This window comes from Acipenser ruthenus, chromosome 3 (genome assembly GCF_902713425.1).
Source record: "Acipenser ruthenus chromosome 3, fAciRut3.2 maternal haplotype, whole genome shotgun sequence".
NCBI lineage: Eukaryota > Metazoa > Chordata > Actinopteri > Acipenseriformes > Acipenseridae > Acipenser > Acipenser ruthenus.
In genome coordinates this window covers 88,866,874-88,889,796 of record NC_081191.1, presented here as the reverse complement: position 1 = coordinate 88,889,796, position 22,923 = coordinate 88,866,874, and the positions used below count along the sequence as shown (strand labels likewise).

The following is a 22,923-nucleotide window of genomic DNA, read 5'->3' as shown; positions in this document are numbered from 1 at the left end:
TATCTATCTCTCGCTTTTCACCAGTCACAAATATACTGGTAGATATTATCTGTTTCAAGACAAAGCTTGTTACATAAAAACAACCCTTATATAACTAATTACACAATACCAGTGCCTGTTTTCCGAAATGGTTACAAATGACCCGGACTGTTAGTTTTATTTATTTGTATTTATTAGTCTGTCATCTGCTTAGTGGAGTTATCTTTGCAAGACTGCAATAACAATCTGTTCTTGAGTGTAGTTTTACAGTAAGTCCTCTGACTACAATATTATTTCTCACAGTTCTACCTCTAACAGTACCTTTCATTGCTATAGTATTTTAGTTTGCAGCCAGTGTGATACCATAATTTTAAAAAAATATATTTAAAATTCCTTTAGGTCTTTCTGGTAAAAAACAGAAGAAGAAAGCTATCGTGGCAAATAAGGTATTGTATACATGTTTAATAACTCTCCACTTTCCAACCCTTCCAGCACACAGCTGCCGGTATATATAGTGGTCGAGGGATTAACTGATTGTCATTTACCTCATTTCCCCTTCAACCACATCAGGCACAGGTTTTTTTAATGAGCGTGGTTGACACCCAATTTGACAATAAATTATTAGCTGCCGACCACGCATTCTCACTGAGGTATTTTGGCAGAGATGAGAAGCAAACATTGTCCCTGCCAAACTACATTTAGCTATAAAAATAAACACAAATACATTAAACAATAATAATAACAATACTACTAATAATACCCAAATAATACAAATAAACTCAGGGCGGGTTGTACCCCGTCACACAGGGGTATTGAGCACAGAGATTGCTTCCTTTGTGCTAAGTGTTAGCCGTTGCCTTTAGTTATTGTGATGCACACAGGGCCAGATTTTGATGATGGGGCAAACCTCTAACGCTAGGGCAAAACACGCTTGCCTGTGATTTTGATGAAAAAACTCTGAGCAAATGGTAGGACACACACACACATGCTGCCATATTAAAATAATGTCCACATAGTTGAAATCTAAAGACTTCAGCCCTTTGAGTGATGTATTAGATTAACAAATAACTGAATTTATACACAGTTATATGCTTTCAATGCCCACTTATCTTTTTGAATTTATAAACTATTGTATGACCTAACTTACCTAAATGTTATGTCAAAAACAACATTTTTTTATTTTAATACAGGTTCCTTTTTTATAGGCCTATTAAATACATGTTTTATTTTATAAGTATTCCTCCAAATGAGTGTAAATGACTAAGGGGGCTAATTTTGTGTATAGGCTAATAGACATGGTTCTGACATAGGTATCAGATTCCTGAATTTTAATGCTGATTTGAAATTAGTTTTTCACAAAAACAATAAAACCAGTTTTCTTAAAATAATGTAATTATTATATAATGTATCTGTTTCATTGTAGGTTGCTAAAATGCTGTTAAATTACATTGAGATATCTCTGAGGAGGTGTCCTGAACAAGGCAAGTTGGAGATAATGGAAGAGCACTTTCAGGTTGGTTTTAGTCCATGCATTTTACTATAGTATAGCTCTGCTCTTGCAGTTATATGTGTGATTACCTGGACAGTCCCATAATTCAGCATTTCCTTCTGTTTCTAAGCTGGGCAACTGGAACTCCTGGTTTTCATTGTCTGAAGGTGGTCACTTACTATCTCACTGTAGTGCTGCACCCTCTACTTCATGTAGTTAAGAGATTGCTTTGAGTAAAGCAGTTGTTACCTGTAACTCTGGGAAAGAGGCAGGAAAGGAAATAATTTAAGTCCCATTATTATTATTATTATTATTATTATTATTATTATTATTATTATTATTATTATTATTATTATTATTATTATTATTATTAATTTATCAGCAGACGCCCTTACCCAGGATGACTTACAGTCGTATACAAAAAATACATATCAAGAATTACAGTACAATTAAGAGCAAGATACAAAATACAGTGACCTCAGTTATGTGGGTAATTGGGCTTGGTTGAATTAGCAATTGGAAAACTGTGAGCTATTTTGAAACCTTTAGAAGGCTAAGTGGCCCCGTTAGGCATCCATTTGTTTGAATATAGCAGCAGTGTGGAGTAGTGGTTAGGGCTCTGGACTCTTGACCAGAGGGTTGTGGGTTCAATCCCAGGTGGGGGACACTTCTGCTGTACCCTTGAGCAAGGTACTTTACCTAGATTGCTCCAGTAAAAACCCAACTGTATAAATGGGTAATTGTATGTAAAGATAATGTGATTTCTTGTAACAATTGTAAGTCGGCCTGGATAAGGGCTTTTGATAAGAAATAAATAATAATAATATAGGGACCTCATGTCTTTGTGAATATAAGGACCTTATGGCTCTCACTTTTACCTATTGAACTATGATGTAAAAGACTACACAGTGTATAACATTTTTATTTCTTTCTGTTTAGAAAACAATACCACTTTGTGTCACCTGCTGCTTCAAATTCAATAAAACGTAAGGTCATTTTGTTCCTACTTTCTAGCAACCTTGCAACATTAAGATAGATTTACATTAATGGACTGTATCATACTGAACATGCAACTAGTGCTGGAAATAGTCACAAAAGAAAACGTCAATGTGACGCGTGCAGTAAATTCTGTTGGTATTTAAACTGTTGCTGTGATTTTAGAAGAAAACAATTTCTCTGAAATTATGTTTTATAGGACAGCAGTTTTGTTGTTCCTTTGTCAGTTGCTGTTTGTGAGTTGTTGCTTTTTTTAACGTAGGGATCTGCTGTTTGGGGAGGTTTATGATAAGCTGAACCACAATGCTGTAGCACTAGGGGTGCTGTTTGAGTGCCTTGAGCCCTATATACTTGCTGACAGGCTAAAGGACATCACACCTTTAGTTGTGAAAGAACTGGTTGTGTATTATGAGAATGGAGGAATGCTAGATGCTCTTGAGTCACTTATAACTCACCTGGACATAACAACCCTGGATCTACACCAGGTAAGTGATTGCTACACTTTTTAAACTTACTGCTGTGAACCAGATAAATATTACTATTATTAAAATGCATTTTGGACAATTAGATACTGCCATTTGGATGCATGTTGAGAGCCAACAATGTGTCACAGCACACAATGTAAAATGTATGTTTCCTAAGTGTGTGTTTTGCTTTGCAGATCGTTCTGTTAACAAGGAAATATAAACTTTTTGATGCTCTGATCTATGTTTACAACAAAGGCATGAATGATTTCATCACGCCCATAGAGGTAAGGTGTTCTAATCTGTGACCTGGGTAGTTTTAGCTCATGTGGTATTGCAGTTGCTTTATTTCTTTACATTATTTTTTTGCGTTGGTCCACAGGAAATGATACAAGCTATGGAGAATGCTTTGAAAAGTGAAAACACAGGTACTATGCTTATGTTGGCATTGTTTTAAATTTCTGCTTAACAACTTGCACGTAAGGGGCTATGTCCTGTATTAATGCATCCATACTCTTTTTTTGTAATTGTTACAGATGAACTTGTAGCTGTTGGCAACAAGATTCTTGTCTACATCAGGTAAAGCTCACATGGTTCCCAGAATCCTCATTCTGGGATACTGTATAAGTGTCTCTTGATAGTATGGTGTATTTAGAGGATGATTTTTATAAATAGCCCACAAAATGTTTTATTATTTTCAAATAAATATACCCGGAAAGCCATTTTTTAACAAACTAGTTTTATAGTAATACATATACAACATTTGTCAAAGTCCTTTAGTTCTAGACCAATTGTAAAGAAACCCAATTTGGCCGCCGCTACTTGTATCTTGGGGGTCTTTTTGTTGTAATTTACACTACCAATAAATGCATCACAAGGCATTGTCTCTGTGTATCCTATGAGGTGAATGCGTATTTAGGGAATGCAGTTATTTGTGACACAAGGGATGCTTTTGTAATTGTATTCCTTCATTTACTTTTTTTGTCTTTCTTTCCAAATTATATATATTTTTAAAGTCTTGCACATTTCTATTTTCAAATATTGTATTATATATTTATGCAGTTGCAGTTTAACCGGTAGAGCATATCCTTTGGGAGTCATTTCTGAAGATCTTGTTCCTGTTGTCAAGACTGAGGTAATGTGAAAGACATTTGACATACAAAAAAACAAAACAAAAAAAAAAACCCTCTAACCTTCAGATTAACAGATTCTTTCATTTTTAAAAGATGATTTCATAAGAGCCCAGACAATTTGAAGCAGTCAAGTAGTACCTCACTTCAAAATAATAAATAATGTATATTGTGGATGGAGCATTATGTATTTCTGAGTCTAATGAAACCTCTGAAACGGCATCCTTTTTCATTTGGTTTACAGGTTTTCAGTTGCCTGACAAGATTACATTCAAAGAATGCTGATCCAGATGAAGGGCCGCACCCCTACATCCGCACACTTCTCAAGTGCAATACCCGGGAGTTCCTCAATGTTTTAGCCCTGGTAAGAACACAAAAGATTTTGAAATAAATAAATAGATAGCTCAAATAAACTGAAGCTTGATGGATAGTATAATGCACTGGTGAGACCACACTTAGAGAACTGCCTCCAGTGCTGGTCACCACACTACCAAACGAACATTGTGGCCCTGGAGAAAGTCCAGCGAATTCCCAGGGCTTAACAGAATGATCTGTGAAGGTAGGCTGAAAGAACAGAATCTTTTTAGCCTAGAACAAAGAAGAATTAGAAGGGAACGTGACTGAAGTCTTTAAAATCTTAAAATGAGTTGATGTAGTTAATCCTAACCAATACTTTAAGCACAGTACAGAAACCAGGACCAGAGGACACTATTGGAAATTAAGTGGACTTAGGACAGAGGAAAACAGATACTTCTTCATACAGAGAGTGGTGAGGGTATGGAATGGGTTACCTAGTCGTGGTGTTGAGACAGAATCAATGGGATCCTTTAAAACCCAAATTGACAAAGTTGAGATCTGTCAGCTACTAGAAACCGGACAAGCTTAGATTGTCCGAATGGCTCTTAATTATACATTTTCTTAAATTCTATGGAAAGTCTGTTGTAAATTATTCATTTGGGTTAAGGTAGTAGTCTGTACAACATTATTGGTCATTGCTTCTTTAATAGTGTTTCTAGCTACAGGAGAATATGAAATTGATTGCTACTCGGAGGTAGTACACCGACTAGCACAATATGGAGAAAAGGCTCCTGGAGATGGATTTTATCCATAGTTTGCACTACAGTATATAATGGATTTGATATAGATACATTATTCTGTCTGCATTGTCAATTGTAGAGAGCGTTATGCTTTTTTAACCATTCTGCCAGTTTCTATCTGGATATTCTCTCAGCATATTTATTATTTCTCTATGTGATACAGACATTTGAAGACATGCAGCAGTATTCACAAGCTGTTGAATTTCTGCAAATAATTACAGATGTCTTACTTAAGGTGAGTTTGATAACAAATAATACGTGTTTGCTTTTGCTTGTGTAATTACTGTAGAAGACATGGGAGTTACATGAAAACCTTATCATTGTTTTTTTTTTTATGGCAATGAAACTGAGATGTAAAATTGTTTCCACATTAAATTAACCCTTTGCAGTCCATTTATTAACTGCGCGTCAGGCACGCCAGGTCTAATTAATTTTCACACGCGCAGTTAATTTTATACGCGCTGTTTAAAAGTATTTTTTTTCACAGTCAAACGGGTTTAAATGGCCCTGCATATCAACAAAGCACTCACTAGGCATCTCCAGCCCCGCCCCACCCTTTCAATTGCTATAGCGTTCAGCTATGTAAGAAATAAATAATAATAATAATAATAGTCGTACATACCGATCGATCATCTCCGGATCACTCGTTTTATCACCAAACTCCTCAATAATGCGATCCAAGTCATTATTTTATTACTATAACATCTGAAAAAAGCTCTGCAAATGTCCATGATAGTCTCTGTGCGCTGACGCACTCAGCCAGCTTGTTTACTATGAACGCCCCGTTATCTGATACCTGATACCATGTATGACTATTCATGAGATACGCCTTTTTTTTTTTTCGACTTGTCTCGGCTCCTGTCGCTCCCACTCGGCAATTGAATGGTTTTCTCGGCTTTTTCCGGAGAAAAAACGACTAAACACCCGTTTATTGCGTTGCTATAATGATGTCAGACCCAGTCCGACAAAGGACCTGTGAGGAATAATTGCAATGTCGGACCCAGTCCGACAATGGACCGCAAAGGGTTAAGGCAGTCACCAATTCCATCTGCAGTCTACAATACAAAATCAAGATAACACAAATGTAAGCTTATAATTGTTTCTGGTAAACCTTCTTTTGTAGGACTTCCACTGGAAAGAGGTTGGAAATGAGGCAATTGATATCCTTCTCCTTTGCCTGTACACAGAATAAAACATGGGTCCTATACATCTGAACACTCTTAGTACATGTCTTACTCTGTCAAAGTGACACATTTACTCTGTCAATCTGACACATTCCTGCCAGCCCACACACTGTACAAGTTTAGATTGTGTTTGCCTGCTCATGGTAATTAATAGGGCTAATTTTAAATCCTTTTTCAAAACAGTCCAAGAGGCGAATGGAAACGTGTTTTTGACTGAGTCCTTTTTTGTTGTTGTTGTTGTAGGTTATGCTGGAGAGTGTTGATTTTACACCATCGCAGATCGGCTGTCTCTTTACTTTCTTAGCTCGTCAGATTGCCAAAACTGAAAACGCCCTTTTTGTGAACATGCAGCTTTTTGACCAAGTATGTATTATCTTGGGTACATGCTGGTCTTTACTTTTTATACTCAGAAAAAAATGCCTAGTATACAGTTTTTTGATATTACTTGTCCTGTATGACACATTTACTATATGAATCCATGTTTTTTTTTTGTTTGTTTATTTTTTTTTTTAAATAAGTTCATAAGAATTGTGATATAAAGTGCCATATGTTATGTTGGGATATTCACATTAATAACTTGTTACTGAAAAAAGTGTGTTATTTGTTCCATTCAGGTTCTTGATTTTTTGTGTAATCCAGAGGATGGGACCCGGCATACAGAAAGACAGCAGGTAGGCAGTAAAGCAGTTGATACCTCTTTATATTACCCTGTGTTGTACTGCTTTAGTTAACACTTCGTGGGTACACTTCACAGGCTGAGCCAGACATCTGGAAGAATCCCATCTAACGTATTCTGCCGTATATTCTATAGGTGGTCGATTGGCTTTGACTGAGGCTTAACTGCCATAATATTAGTGCTGGACTCGGACCTAGTCACCACTCTCAGCACACCTTATATCTTATCTATGGGTCATTCTAGCGCAAGTGGACCAATGGGGGTAACCAGTTTCGTCAATTAATTATTTTTTGTTGCAAAATCACTGAGGCGTGCATTAACTGATAATAACATTATTTGTTTAGGTGATCAAACATGACCACAGAATTTGGTCCACTTGAACAGGATACCTGTTAGTGAGTCTAGCAATGCTTTTGGTATTATCAACATTGCATGGCTATGAATTGAAATATTTTAAAGACCCTTGTGAAATCTGGCTTCCTACAGTGTTTGTGTGGGAATAGTATTGTTTTATTTCTGTTTATTTTAGGCCCTGCTGGAACTTTTGCAGGCAGGGGGTGCTATTTACTTTGATGAAGACAAGCTGCTTTCAATGGCTGAGAAAATGCAATTGTAAGCATCCAGAGGCTTATTACTTTCTCACTGCATGTTAAGAATTGTTTTTCTCTATGGTTGTTAGTGCTGGGACAAATACCCGAATATTCAAACAAATATTTTTTGACATGTATTCGGATACAAGAATCAGATGTTTGTATTCGCTACAAATGACAAAAATACCTTGCACTTATTTACCGCCTCACCAGAATTTGCGTGACAGTTTTCAAAATATGGCAAATGAAAAAAGCTCCATATATATATATATATATATATATATATATACACACAGTATATATACAGACGTGCTCAAATTTGTTGGTACCCCTCCACAAAAAACAAAGAATGCACAATTTTCTCTGAAATAACTTGAAACTGACAAAAGTAATTGGCATCCACCATTGTTTATTCCATATTTAATAGAAATCAGACTTTGCTTTTGATTTTTTATTCAACATAATATTGTAAATAAGAAAACAAATGAAAATGGCATGGACAAAAATGATGGGACCGCTAACCTAATATTTTGTTGCACAACCTTTAGAGGCAATCACTGCAATCAGACATTTTCTGTAGCTCTCAATGAGACTTCTGCACCTGTTAACAGGTAGTTTGGCCCACTCTTCCTGAGCAAACTGCTCCAGCTGTCTCAGGTTTGATGGGTGCCTTCTCCAGACTACAAGTTTCAGCTCTTTCCATAGATGTTCGATAGGATTCAGATCAGGACTCATAGAAGGCCACTTCAGAATAGTCCAATGTTTTGTTCTTATCCATTCTTGGGTGCTTATAGCTGTGTGTTTTGGGTCATTATCCTGTTGGAGGACCCATGACCTGCGACTGAGACAGAGCTTTCTGACACTGGGCAGTACGTTTCGCTCCAGAATGCCTTGATAGTCTTGAGATTTCATTGTGCCCTGCACAGATTCAAGGCACCCTGTGCCAGGCGCAGCAAAGCAGCCCCAAAACATAACCGAGCCTCCTCCATGTTTCACTGTAGGTATGGTGTTCTTTTCTTTGAAAGCTTCATTTTTTTGTCTGTGAACATAGAGCTGATGTGACTTGCCAAAAAGCTGCAGTTTTGACTCATCTGTCCAAAGGACATTCTCCCAGAAGGATTGTGGCTTGTCAATATGCATTTTAGCAAATTCCAGTCTGGCTTTTTTATGTTTTTCTGTCAAAAGTGGAGTCCTCCTGGGTCTTCTTCCATGGAGCCCACTTTCGCTCAAAAAGCGACGGATGGTGCGATCAGAAACTGACATACCTTCACCTTGGAGTTCAGCTTGTACCTCTTTGGCAGTTATCCTTGGTTCTTTTTCTACCATTTGCACTATCCTTCTGTTCAATCTGGGGTCGATTTTCCTCTTGCGGCCACGCCCAGGGAGGTTGGCTACAGTTCCATGGACCTTAAACTTCTTAATAATATTTGCAACTGTTGTCACAGGAACATCAAGCTGTTTGGAGATAGTCTTGTAGCCTTTACCTTTACAATGCTTGTCTATTATTTTCTTTCTGATCTCCTCAGACAACTCTCTCCTTTGCTTTCTCTGGTCCATGTTCAGTGTGGTGCACACAATGATAGCAAACAGCACAGTGACTACTTTTCTCCATTTAAATAGGCTGAATGACTGATTACAAGATTGGAGACATGTGTGATACTAATTAAAGAAACTAATTAGTTTGAAATATCACTGTAATCCAATTATTTATTATCTTTTCTAAGGGGTACCAACAAATGTGTCCAGGCCATTTTAGAATATCTTTGTAGAATAAGCAATAATTCATCTCTTTTCACAGCTTCTTTGCTTTATTCTATGACATACCAAAGGCGTGCAAGTATACATGATAAAATAGCTTTTAATTTCATCACTTTTCAGGAGGAATGAAGCATTATTTCAATGAGCTGTAAGGGTACCAACAAATTTGAGCACGTCTGTATATATATATATATATATATATATATATATATATATAACATAATCAACAAAGCAGCTCTTGAGCCTCTATTTTTTAGACAGCAACAGGTAAACAAAAGAGATTATGCGTGCGCACTTTCTGTTATGTGGAATGTAATAATCTAGAACTAAAACGGTGAGTTTTTTTCCCCTTCATTTTACAACACCATTTCCACATTTGTTTTATTTGAAGCGTTTAATTTAATTTCAGTTTTCCTTTGCTTGTTCAGCTACAAAACGGCACAAGTAAACCTCATGTTATTACTTTATGAAAACGTGTCGATGGCCACTGTTTTCTGTGAGAAAAGGCAATAACAAGGGATGAAAAAAATAAATAAAATAAAATGCAATGTCAACTTTATGTACAGTACTATTTTTTTTTGGGAATAAACAAAACAACGTTTAGCTTGAACAGCTATTTGGCATCCGTTGTTTTGTAGTTAATTCACTGGGGTAAAGTAAGGCCTACACAACTTATTCTTTACTCCTGGGATATTTTTCTATTTTAATGTGTTACATATTGTAAGGTCTTGCTGTAAAATAAAGGCACACACACGGGCCACGGCCACGCCTCCTGCCCCTGCTGCTATTCTATCGCTGCCTGCGTTCAGAGCAATATAATGGCTTTTATTACTTTTTGAAAAACGAACGAATATTTAAATTATGAGTGAATATTCGAACATGAAAATCCTGTGTTCGTCCCAGCACTAATGGTTATAGTCTCTTTCAAGGACCGAGTGTCTCTGAACTGGGATGACTTTTTGACAAAATGCTTTAAAAAAAAAAAAAAAAAAAAACACAGACTTTTAAGTGACAAATATTTTAAACTTTCGGGGAATATGGGTTTTCATCTCCTTTGCAAAAATAGTACAATTACATTACAACTCCATTTTGTTGTGCCTGCCCAGTAGCCACTTCATTAGCCTGCTTTCTTCCAGTTGTTTAAAGTACACAAAAACATACCTTTTTCTTTTTTTAGCTACCAAATCTGTGAGTTTGTGTATGAGGAAAGACGTCTTTACACCAGCATTGTTGGATGCTACCTGAAAGATGCAGCAAGAAGGGTGGGTTTATTTTAACACTGTAGACATTAAGTTTAAGTTGGAAATAACTAATTGCAAAAGGTAGATACACCTGCATTCACAATAATTGTATTAATTATGTATTATGCCTACTTTTTGACAACAGGATCAGGTATTTGGGTACATAAATGATGTCATCACTAGAGCTGATCTAACAAATGAAGAAAAAATAGCATTTCAGAATGAGGTATTTTGTAACATACAGGTAAGCAAGTATAACAGTTATATTATTTGTTATTACAACTAGTCAGCGGGGCTCTGTAACCAAAATATTACACAATATTACACATTACACAATATTCCACAATCAAGTCCAATCCATTCCACTGCAGACTTTGCTCCAGCCAGACCCTTCATTTATTTAACTGACCCTGTTGTAGGTCCATTAAATAATTAGGGGTCTCGTTGCAATGTAATGGATGTGCCAAAATTGCCTATCCATGAGCTGCAGGAGCACAATGATGTCTTTAAACTGTGGTGTCCATAGAGGATAGATGAGGGTTCTAAGTGAGTAATGCAAAACTTATCAGTGAATGGTGTATTCATCCATTAAACATGTAGATCTCATACTCAAAAATGAATACAGCTGATACTTCAAAGTTACCAGCTGATGCGCTGTGATGTTTGCTCACAAACAATGCAATGGTAGTCTTATAAATGTAAAACAAAAAAAAAAAAAGTACATTAAGTGTCACTATTAGACATGTCTAGCATTATTATGAAATTGTACAAAAAAGGCATTTACAGTGTTTGTTTTATTCATTTATTTTTTTTCATTTTAAGGAACTCTTGACACTGAGCCCCAACCGGACTGCAATGCTGATTCTGCAGAAATTTCAAGACAGTATTCCTTTAATCATGGAAACACTACAGCAGGTGGTTTATAGTTTGTATTGCAGTCTTCTTTCAACATTCGCCAGCAGACTAGAGAAACAGTAAATTTATGAACTTGTATTTTGACCAGAGGCCTACTGGTTGAGATGTTAATGGGTCAGATTACTAAGGTCTTTACAGTTACTGCTCATGCTAATGTTTTGTAAATTGGATTATTATTTTAATTACTTTAAGCACTTGATAAATCTTTCCCAGTAATTCTCATATGTTATCTGTTTCACACAGCAAACTGAATGTTTCTCTTCTCTTTTTAGGATTCCAAACTTCTCTTTGACTTTCTGCATGGCATTTTCAATCCAAGGTAGATTTTGAACAAAATAAACTCGATAGTTTGTCCTCAAGTCTATTTATTAAATGTACTTGTAAGAACCGACTAGAGCAAACCATCTTATTTATTAGCTATTTTTGCTTTAAATAATAATTAAAAAAAAAAGAAAAAAAAAAAAAAAAAAATTCAATAAAATTGTTTCTTGCAGGGTGGAGCAATGGCCTTTTAAAGATGCCAGCCTGTTGAATCATGAATTCCATGAAATGTATATTGAGCTACTGTGCCAGAACCATTCTGACCAAGTCCTGGGTTTCCTCAAGTTGTCGGACTTATATAGGCCAGAGGAGGCAGTCAAGGTACAATGCTGTCTAATGTTTATTTCCAGTAGTACTTACAAAATACATCTCTAATGTTATCATAGTGTTTTGTTCTGTTGGCTTTATTTAGTTAACTTTATAAAGACATTTATAAATTAAAGTTGCATTTGCTGTAAGACAAAATTGACTTAAATGCTGAAAAAATTAGGTCAGTAACCCGTGGCAACTAAACAGTAGGTAGGGTCTATATCTGTGCCCCGGACAAGGGGCAGTTTGACCTTTCAGAGGTGTTTTATCGACCTACAAACAGAGATTTGGGGGAATCAAGAGCTAGTACAAAGTTAACCTTTCAGGATGTAAATATAGGATCCTCACATCGTTTACCACCTTCTAAATTGGAATATGGTATGAGACCATTCATTACACTATATTAAGTAAGGGTAATGTTTAATGTATTTATTTTTTTAGGTTCAATGTTTTTAGTACAGCAACACCCTTCTAGAGGATGTAAGAAGTACCACTTTGTTCGATGTGTATTTCTTACTAGTGTATTTCTAACATTCATTGTGTTGCAGGGGGACCATTGTAATGGTTACACTCTGGTTTACCAGTTATACTTAAGAGATTAGACATGTTTGAGAGCTTTACTGTGGCCAGAGATGTGCTTTAATTTCTAGTTTTAAAGAGGTACCAGAGTGAGATGACTTGAAACAGAGAATGATGTACAAATTGAACGTACACCTCTCATCTTCCTGAGATTGAGTGATGCCAGTGCTACAAGGCTGTACCTGCTTAAAGAAGTTAGAAATAATGTATTTTTTTATTATTTTAATATGTTTATATATGTGTTTTATTTCAGATTGTGCAGAAACATCAGGTGTATGATGCTTTGGCATTTCTCCTAGAGATGCAAGGGAATATACAGGGAGCATTTTCTGTCCTCTTAGAGGTAAGTTTACAGCCGGATCTTAAAACAAATCAAATTAAAAAAAAAAACATTAAGCAAAAAAAAAAAACCTACCAGTTAAAGTTATGTAGCTTTGAATGCCATTTCAAGCTTGTTTTGTTTTTTTGCACGTATGGTGTTTACAGACATTAAGTGTTTCTGTGTTGTGTTGCTTAAATATTATTTAGATACTGTATTCCTTTGAATTTAAGACGCACTTTTTAAACCATTTATTTTATTTTATTTTCTTTTTTCTTCTGCGTCTTAAATTTGAGTACTATTCTATTTGGAAAGTTTTATATTTATTTTATAATTTTTTAATATTTATTTTACACTAGAAACATCTTAATTGCAAGTGTAAACTGTAGCCACCTGCAAATAAAACATGCAATATGCAACAATCACAGTACTGAGGAACAATGCTCTCAATGTAGTTTTCAAGCTGTACAGGACTCTTGCATGTGTTTGAATTCACTGCCGCTAAAGCCATGGTGTTGGCTCTCGATGCAAGTGCAATAGAGGCATTAAACAGCAGATTTTCTGCACAATCTTCCATAAATTCATCCAAAAGCACAGCTAGTCCTGTGTTTTCCACCATCTTGAAAGTTCTCTCTTCATAACACACTGTTCAATAAGAGCTTGTTTGCTACATAGCGCTTTGGCAGAGCGCTCTGCCTGTTGAACGCAGCCCTGGTCATTTTAATCTTATCACAATGTCACAAGGAGACATTGTGATAAGATTAAAATGACCAGGGCTGCGTTTTTACAACATGAGTTGCCCAGCAGAACCAACACGAACTTGCCAGAGCTCTCCAATATGCAGCACCCCTTTCCTTGGAAAATGTGTATATTTTTACAAACTAGCTGCTCTGTGAGAAAGTATTGGTGCTTTATCTACAAAAAAAGTGGTTTCTTTTTTAGCACATGAAGTCAAGACTACACACCCTAACAGAATGTGGAGCATCAGTCATGGGAAAGGAAGGTTGGTTTTAGGTTATTTTCTCAGATACCAGGACTCGATGCAGATAGTTCATGCATGCATGCAGTGAGTGTATCTGCTGTTACTAAACTCTGTAAAGAGGGGGGGGGGGCTGTTATGTTTTACCAAAGGCTCATCGACATCTCTTTAAGACCTCCTGCTGAGAAGCTATTTTGAGACACAGGGTTTTGATTATTAATCTTAAACTCATGAGCTAGACTGTTTTTAAGATCCTCAAAAGAAAATTGAAATTTACTGTTGGAACTTTCGCGGCTATCTGACTTTATTTAATCAACCAAATCAGACTAAAAAAAAGTCTTTAAAGAAATTACAAGTTCCAATTTTCATTTTTTTTATATAACATGCAAGTTGAACAATACTTTTTTATATACAGTATGTAGAAAATACATTTAAACCAAAACCGATGTACGTAGTCTGTCTAAAGAATATATAGATTACAAACATTTGTATTTGACTTTAGGTCCAGCGATTCACTCCAGCGATAGTGGATTTGTACAAACTGTACCTTCACTGCTGAAGCAGATTATTGGTTTCTGTCAGCGAGCCTCTGACACCCTGGACACACAACAGAAAGAGGTGAGAGTCACTGGAGCTTTATACCTGTAGACTCAAGCGAGTGTCTTAACACCTATGCAAAGGAGCCGGACTTGTTTGCATTTGTGGTTTTAGAGCTTTAACCTCATCTCACCGAAAGGCAGGATATCACACAACACCACCCGTTACAAAAGCAAATATGTTAATGCAGTCAACAGGTTTCTAATCGAGTGACAGATCTAATATCTAATACCATTTCAATATTAAACACATGAACAGCTGTGGCAGTCTGTTTACTTTTAAAGACAAAAATGCACTTAAGAGATTCACACACACTACTAAAGTACCTTTCTTTCAATGATGTAAACAATGACATTAGAGGCAGTAACCTAAATATATTTAACCCTTGAATAGCATAAACTGCAATGCAATTGGGAATTATATTGCCATTCCTGCATGGAGTATTTACTCAACACTTGCTTACCTAAGTTTGCAGACCTGCCACTGCTGACTTCAAACGGCACTCATTACTTTGACTGGTGACCTAAAATGGCCACCATATTGGGATCATGTGACTTTTTGGTTTCTGGATGTAAAGATCTAACACTTGGCTTCATACTCGGTACACATAGGTATTCTGTGATTCCATTGGTCAGTGAATCTATTGGTCAGTTGTGGGTGTCGTACAAGAAAAATACACCCTTTCCTGCCAGGTTTTTTTTTTTTTTTGCAAAGCCGTGTCTAACCATTTGAGGCAGTGACTTCATAGTGACAGGGTTGCATGAACATTGGTGATTATGACATTGACATTGACCTCAATTCAACATGCAGTGAGTGTAACTGCTATTAACTGTAAAGAGGGGGAGGGCTGTTACCTTTGTTTCAGTAGAAGCTTGTCTAAAACTCTGTCACACCTCCTATATCAGAAGCCATTCACATGAGTTATTTTAAGACTGTTTTTAAGATTTACAAAAAAGGTTTATATTTATAAAACAGATTTTGGTACCTTTAACAGCAGTCTTGAATGACTATCCAGCTGTATTTAACCCATCGAGTTTATATTTGCAGGTTTTATAGAAACTTCTCAGGCAAAATATGCATGACCATGGACAATGCTTTATATATAGAAAATAATACATTTCAATCAATACAAATATTACTTTTTTACTTTTTTTTTCTTAATTTGTCTAAACAATAGATAGATTGTAAACATTTGTATTTCACTTTAGTTTCAATACTGGATTTGTACAATTATACAGGCTACTCATTTTCAGACGTTTATATGTTTATAAGCTGTATTCTGTGACGATGTATTCTATGATTCTCTCAATCATTCCAGTGGTAATAACCCTTTTCAGTGCCACATTGTTTTTAACCTTTAGACATATCAATGATAGAAATCTTTTTACTATTTTTGTATTACTTAAAGTTTACATACTATGTGACATTCCCCTTAGATTGGCTTAAATAGTTTAATGCATGAAACATTTCTAGGCTGTTGGAAAACAGTCCTAAAAATAGCCTAGACCAGTTTCATGAATATCAAGCATGTTCATAGTGAGTTCACTTTGTGAATAAGGCCTGACTAAGATCAACTGTTGAGGAAATCACTTTTAACAGTCAGGGCGTGTAGTTTTGTTTAGTATTACAGAATATTTGTAGATCTCTGTTGCTGACGGTAAATGAACAATGGGTTACATTTTGTATATGGCAGTTCAGCATTACTAGATGACAAAATCCAAACATAATATACACAGCATGCAACACTGACTAATAGTGAAATAAGGAAATTTTTCTTTGTCTTGTAGGAACTCTGGTTTCCTCTTTTGGACCTATTGATGTCACCAGCAGAGCACTTACAGTCTTCACCACCAGATCAAGTAATAAACAGTGAGTAGTAAGAAGCTTTGAAATGATTACACAGTTGCTAAAGTCCCACCTGCTTTCCGTCTATAGTTCTTTGACAGCTTTCCTCACTTCTTCTCCCAAACTGCAGTGAGAAACACTGAGTACAATGCAGTAAGCTGATGTCAAGTTTCACTTCTATGCTTATCACTGTAACAGTTTCTGGTTCTGAATTGCAGACAATGGTACTGTACAGAACAACGGTGCAGACAATGGTACTGTACAGAACAACGGTGCAGACAATGGTACTGTACAGAACAACAGTGCAGACAATGGTACTGTACAGAACAACGGTGCAGACAATGGTACTGTACAGAACGGTTCATTCTCCAGTAAAACAGCAACAGTGGGCCTGTATCTTTTTGTTTGTTATTTATATATTTTACTAGTTTTCGAAAAATGTGTTTATTCTACTTAAACTTTGCACTGGATCAAAAGCTTGATAAATCTAGGCCATACAGCCTTGGTGAATCTCTCAGTAACAGAAAGCACACATACTGTACTACAAGGTTTGATGTAGAATTTGACCAACTTTGCAGATTCTTGCAGATTCTTTGTTTTGTTCGTGTTACTATATTCTCATACCCTCTTCAGAGCTGTAGTTCCGGCCAGGCCCTGTTCTAAGACGACATCTGGTCTGTTTTCAGTGTTTTCACACCACATCAAACCATTTCAACCCACAGCTGCCAAGTCCTTAACATACATGCATGTGTATCAGCACGAGCTGTGCACTGTTAACAATGTAGGGTTATATTCATAAAGCACGATTATTACTTAGGCATATTTAAATTCCTAGCTGCACTGTTTTTAGTGACGTATTCAAAATTTGAGACGCAGCTAAGTCTTGATCTAATGCATGCATAGTCTACATGAACATTCAGAACAGAAAATAGGAGGCACTTTTTTACACAGAGAATTGTGAGGGTCTGGAACCAACTCTCCAGTAATGTTGTTGAAGATGACACCCTGGGATCCTGCAAGAAGCTGCTTGATGAGATTCTGGGATCAATAAGCTATTAACAACCAAACGAGCAAGATGGGCTGAATGGCCTCCTCTTGTTTGTAAACTTTCTTATGTTCTTAACATAGCTAAACCCTGCCCATCTTTCACATTTAACCACACATAGCTTAACTTTTTAACTCTTTTTATGAATACAAGTTTAGTTGAAAGCCCTTTTAGCCAGACATGTTTAAGTCCAACTTGCATGTGTGAAACTGGTCTAAAGTACAGCCCATAGTTTCTGGGTTCAGATGCAGTGAAGAAATGTAATGGATGTAGGCAGATAAGCAGCTTTATTTAAGCACACCACCACAACAGCAGCTGTTTCACTTCTTAAACAACACAGCAATATTTTCTAATAAAGTTCTGAATGCAAACAAGTTGCTGAACAAACAGCAAGATATTGGGCATCAACATAGGAACACTATTTATTGTATGTGGTCTATGTTAAATTACTTATTTTTCTGCATTAGGCAATACATTTTGTATTGCCGGTAATTCATTTTAACTACTAAATATAATCTTATAAATTAAAACAAAATATAGGGCATAGGAACATCATAGAATTGAAAAAGAACATTACTTAACAATATATGGATACATTAATTCAACATACCCATAGAAATTTGGTAAAAAAATATAGACTGACATAAATCAATTGTCAGAACTAATTTTACTTCAACAAAACAAAAATATTATATTTATAGCTTGTAGTTGTTTTGAAGCCCACAGAATAAATACAAGCAAACCATCACGAGTGAGAAAGATTGTCCTTCAGTAATGCTAAAGCTTGGGGCCTCTTGGGAAGCTGGAAATAGTCATTGAAGCAACTCCCCACAGCAAGACGTTTGCAATGAGTGACAGAACCTGTACAATAATGCTTTTGCATCCAAATGTATATTCTGCTTACATTTTGTTCAATTAAAGGTATGAAGGCTCTAACAAAAGATGTGCTAGAAGGCATGGCAGCTTACATCCCCCTTACAGATATACTGCAAAGGCTCATTCAAGTAAGTAGGAATGCCAGTAAATGGTTTACTTTATTATTATTATTATTATTATTATTATTTATTTCTTAGCAGACGCCCTTATCCAGGGCGACTTACAATCGTAAGCAAATACATTTCAAGTGTTACAGTACAAGTAATACAATAAGAGCAAGATAAATACAATGATTTTGGTTCAAGCAAGTACAAGTGTGACAAAATACAATTCAATAATACAGCAGATAACAGTGACAGTGATAGTTACATCAAGATATGATTAAATACAAAATACTACAGATTAAACACTTGGCAGATTACAGTACTCTGAAGTACAGGATTAAATGCAGTAAAATAGGGGGCAGATAAGAGCAAATTAACCGCATTTAAGGAAGGGTGATAGTGTCCCAGGGGAAAAACAGAGGAGTTCTACAGGTGCTGTCTGAAGAGGTGAGTCTTAAGGAGGCACCGGAATGTGGTCAGGGACTGGGCGGTCCTGACATCTGTAGGTAGGTCATTCCACCACTGTGGAGCGAGGGTGGAGAAGGAGCGGGCTCTGGAGGCAGGGGAGCGTAGAGGAGGTAGAGCCAGTCTTCTAGTGCAGGCGGAGAGGTCGAGTGGGGGTGTAGGGAGAGGTGAGGGTCTGGAGGTAGCTGGGTGTAGTCTGGTCAAGGCATCTGTAGGCTAGTACAAGAATCTTGAACTGGATGCGAGCGGTGATCGGTAGCCAGTGGAGTGAGCGGAGTAGTGCAGTTGCGTGGGAGAAGTGGGGCAGAGAGAACACCAGGCGGGCAGCGGAGTTCTGGATGAGCTGGAGCGGACGGGTGGCGGACGCAGGGAGGCCAGCCAGGAGGGAGTTGCAGTATTCTAGGCGGGAGAGTACCAAGGCCTGGACCAGGAGCTGGGTGGCGTAGTTGGTGAGGATTCTTCGGATGTTGCTCAGGAAGAATCGGCAAGTGCGTGCCAGAGTGGAGATGTGCTGGGAATAAGAGAGGCAGGGGTCCAGGGTGACTCTGAGGTTCTTAGCGGAGGAAGAGGGAGAGAGTGTGGTAGATTCCAGAGGAACAGAGATAGAGAGATCAGAGGAGGGGGAGGAGGAGGGAAAGAAAAGGAGGTCAGATTTAGAGAGGCTGAGTTTGAGGTGATGCGAGTGCATCCAGGAGGAAATAGCAGACAGACAGGTAGAGATACGGGAGGAGATGGTGGAGTCAGAGGTGGGGAAGGAGAGGAAAATCTGAGCATCATCAGCATAGAAATGGTATGAGAAACCATAGGATGCGATGAGGGGGCCCAGGGAGCGGGTGTAGAGAGAGAACAGGAGAGGACCCAAGACTGACCCTTGGGGGACTCCTGTTAAGAGAGGGTGAGGTGTGGAGGTTGCCCCACGCCAGGTTACCTGATAAGTGCGGTTGGAGAGGTAGGAGGAGAACCAGGCCAGAGCAGTGCCAGAGATCCCCAGGTCAGCGAGAGATGATAGTAGAATAGAGTGATCAACAGTGTCAAAGGTAGCAGAGAGGTCGAGGAGAATTAGGACAGAGGAGAGAGAGGCAGCTCGGGCACACTTAAGTGAGTTGGTGACAGACAGGAGGGCGGTTTCAGTGGAGTGAGCAGAGCGGAAGCCAGATTGGAGAGGGTCGAGCAGAGAGTGGTTGGACAGGAAAGCAGAGAGCTGGCGGTGTACAGTCCGCTCGAGGGTTTTGAAGAGGAAGGGTAGGAGGGAGACAGGATGGTAGCTCTGGAGGGAGGTGGGGTCGAGGGTAGGTTTTTTGAGGAGGGGAGTGATATAGGCTTTTTTGAAGGCAGAGGGAAAGATACCAGAAAGTAGAGAGGTGTTGAGAAGGGAGGAGATGAAGGGAAGTAGAGCAGGAGCAGCAGCTTGAAAGAGGTGAGTGGGGAGGGGGTCCAGGGCACACGTGGTGGGTTTGTGACCCTGGAGCAGGGAGGAGAGGTCAGAGTCTGAGAGGGGCAAGAAGGTGGAGAAGGAGGGTGAGTTAGTAGGGGATACAGTGGGTGTAGGGGTTGGAGCAGGAGGGGGTGCGGGGGAGGGAGAGGTGTTAAAGAGTTTGCGGATATCTGAGATTTTAGAAGAGAAGAAGGAGGCAAAGTCATCAGGGGAGATAGAGGAGGGAGGAGGAGGGGGGAGGTTTTAGGAGGAAGGAGAAGGTAGAGAATAGTTTACGTGGGTTGTTAGTGGAGGCTTGGATTACAGATTGGAAATAAGTACATTTAGCAGAGGAGAGAGTAGAGGAGAAGGAGGAGAGGAGAGTGCGGTAAAGGTCTAGGGCAGCAGGGAGTTTGGTTCTCTTCCATTTCTTTTCAGCAGATCGCAGTGTGATTCTTGCCGAGCGGAGCACAGAAGAGAACAAGGGATGGGGAGGGGAGGGGCGCGCAGGTTGGGAGGTGAGGGGACAGAGGGAGTCGAGGGAGGAGGTGATGGAGGAGAAGAGGGTGGAGGTAGCAGAGTCTACGGAGAGTTGTGAAAAGGAGTTGATAGCAGGGAGGTGAGAGAGAGCAGTGGAGGCAAGGACAGAGGTGGAGAGAGAGCGGAGGTTACGGCGAGAGGTGACAGTGGGGGTAGGAGGAGCATGGAGAGAGGGGAGAGACAGAGAAAAAGAGATGAAATAGTGATCAGAGAGGTCCAGGTGGGTGACAGAGAGGGTGGAGGGGCAGCAGGCCCTTGAGAAGGTGAGGTCCAGTTGACGGCCAGCTTTGTAGGTAGGAGGGGATGGATAGAGACAGAAGTCGAAGGAGTGAAGGAGAGGGAGGAATCCAGCAGAGTGGCTGGGGTTGGAGAGATGGATGTTGAAGTCACCTAACAGGACAGTTGGGGTAGACAGAGAGGGGAGGGAGGAGAGTAGATAGTCGAGTTCATCCAGAAAGTGAGCGAGCGGCCCGGGGGGCTGTACAGTACAATGAGCAGGAGTTGACAGGGCGAGCTTAGTTGGACTGCAAAGGTATTGACAGAGAGTGAGGAGAGATCGGAGGGGACAGAAAAGAGTAAGGAGGGAGAGAGGAGAAGACCAGTCCCACCTCCCCGTCCAGTGAGACGCGGGGTATGGGACAGGACGTAGAGAGAGGACAGTTACAGTGTTATCCGGGGACAGTCAGGTTTCAGTGAGAGCAAGGAAATCAAGAGAGAGGTGGGAGGCAAAGGCAGAGATGAAACCAGCTTTGTTAGCAGAAGAGTGACAGTACAATGTTGTGAAAGATGCATTTGCTTTGACATAGATATGATGTCTGTAAGTTTGGATTGGCTCTCCTACATTCCTAAAAGACATACACGACAAACTATACGTCTTCTGGCACCTATATAGAAAATCTATTCACAGAGCACATATATGCTCAGTTTGACATTCCCCTGGGAAGTTTTGAAAGCACTTGTACTTGGTTTGGATTACACTAATTCACAGGGCAGATAATTAGTTAAACAGTATTTTCAGTCCGGCTCATCTCCACACATGATTATAGTTTAGTATTATTTGTATTCTATAGCTGTTCAGCATCGGTATAAACCAAAATATAATGGTGGTGTTTTACCTGAAAAGCAGGAACCCCAATTGCAGTATACACCAGTTAGACAGTACTCATGCGATTTTATGAGATAATAAATGACTGGATATAAAAGTAGAGAGCTTTAGTATTTATATGTCATTTTTTTTATTAATGTAATCATAATTTGGCATCACTCCAAAGAAAAAAGGCAAAATGAACTGGATTTAGGAGGTCTTCTTTTTTTAATAGGATCCTGTTTACAGTGTGGGCAACTATGGAGAGATAAAGGGCATCATCTTAGGAATGCTCGACACATTTGTTTATGAGAAGGTACTGTATATGCGTTTTGGTTTTAAATACAATACCTTGACATTTCCTCTCTTTTTTTTAATAGCACACAGTCTTGTGATACCCTTTTAAATATCCAGCTCACTGCAAAAAGCAGTGTCTCTTCCTGATATATTTTATTCCTGTTGGAATTCCTCAAATGTCCTTAAATTTATAGTAATGCATCTTTAGAAATATTGCAGTGGATGTCTCAGGATTATCTTTTTTTATTGATATTTTGTATAAAAAGTGTCTGAGCCAATAAAAACTCTTCTCAATCTGTGATAGTCTTTTGACAACAGATAATCTAACCTCCCACAGTGCTGACTAAAACAGAAAAAGCTTTCTTTTGTTCAGCAAAAATGGAAATGTTGGTCGGAAGGCTGCGTTGCAGAGGGCTTTTATTGTAAGGAGGTGTGTTCTTTTGTGTATAAACACATTTGATATTTCGTTACTACTGCTAAGCCTGCATATAGATATTTTAACTAGTAATGAGCAATTAAATGTTTAGATTATTTTAATTACAGTACATGTACATTGATTTAATTGTTTTTGGGGTTATCACTAGATTAATGTGTACATCCTCATACTGCTACAGGCAGAAGAATGATTGG

General features: G+C 38.3%; 1 protein-coding gene across 3 annotated transcripts in view; it reads left to right on the top strand.

Annotated features, from left to right (window-relative positions):
• Nucleotides 1-22,923, top strand: part of LOC117394978 (vacuolar protein sorting-associated protein 8 homolog) — a 43,940-nt gene that overhangs the window by 9,296 nt on the left and 11,721 nt on the right. For all 3 annotated transcript variants that reach the window (XM_059018727.1, XM_033993774.3, XM_033993773.3), the window contains 24 exons: nucleotides 379-425; nucleotides 1,403-1,492; nucleotides 2,408-2,454; nucleotides 2,727-2,949; nucleotides 3,126-3,215; nucleotides 3,311-3,356; nucleotides 3,465-3,507; nucleotides 3,991-4,063; nucleotides 4,303-4,422; nucleotides 5,319-5,390; nucleotides 6,583-6,702; nucleotides 6,954-7,010; nucleotides 7,545-7,627; nucleotides 10,541-10,625; nucleotides 10,750-10,848; nucleotides 11,427-11,519; nucleotides 11,792-11,838; nucleotides 12,014-12,161; nucleotides 12,982-13,071; nucleotides 13,990-14,050; nucleotides 14,529-14,644; nucleotides 16,411-16,492; nucleotides 18,435-18,517; nucleotides 22,232-22,312. In XM_059018727.1, coding sequence (XP_058874710.1) covers nucleotides 379-425; nucleotides 1,403-1,492; nucleotides 2,408-2,454; nucleotides 2,727-2,949; nucleotides 3,126-3,215; nucleotides 3,311-3,356; nucleotides 3,465-3,507; nucleotides 3,991-4,063; nucleotides 4,303-4,422; nucleotides 5,319-5,390; nucleotides 6,583-6,702; nucleotides 6,954-7,010; nucleotides 7,545-7,627; nucleotides 10,541-10,625; nucleotides 10,750-10,848; nucleotides 11,427-11,519; nucleotides 11,792-11,838; nucleotides 12,014-12,161; nucleotides 12,982-13,071; nucleotides 13,990-14,050; nucleotides 14,529-14,644; nucleotides 16,411-16,492; nucleotides 18,435-18,517; nucleotides 22,232-22,312 — 2,096 coding nt within the window. The remainder of the gene's footprint in view (nucleotides 1-378; nucleotides 426-1,402; nucleotides 1,493-2,407; nucleotides 2,455-2,726; nucleotides 2,950-3,125; nucleotides 3,216-3,310; nucleotides 3,357-3,464; nucleotides 3,508-3,990; nucleotides 4,064-4,302; nucleotides 4,423-5,318; nucleotides 5,391-6,582; nucleotides 6,703-6,953; nucleotides 7,011-7,544; nucleotides 7,628-10,540; nucleotides 10,626-10,749; nucleotides 10,849-11,426; nucleotides 11,520-11,791; nucleotides 11,839-12,013; nucleotides 12,162-12,981; nucleotides 13,072-13,989; nucleotides 14,051-14,528; nucleotides 14,645-16,410; nucleotides 16,493-18,434; nucleotides 18,518-22,231; nucleotides 22,313-22,923) is intronic.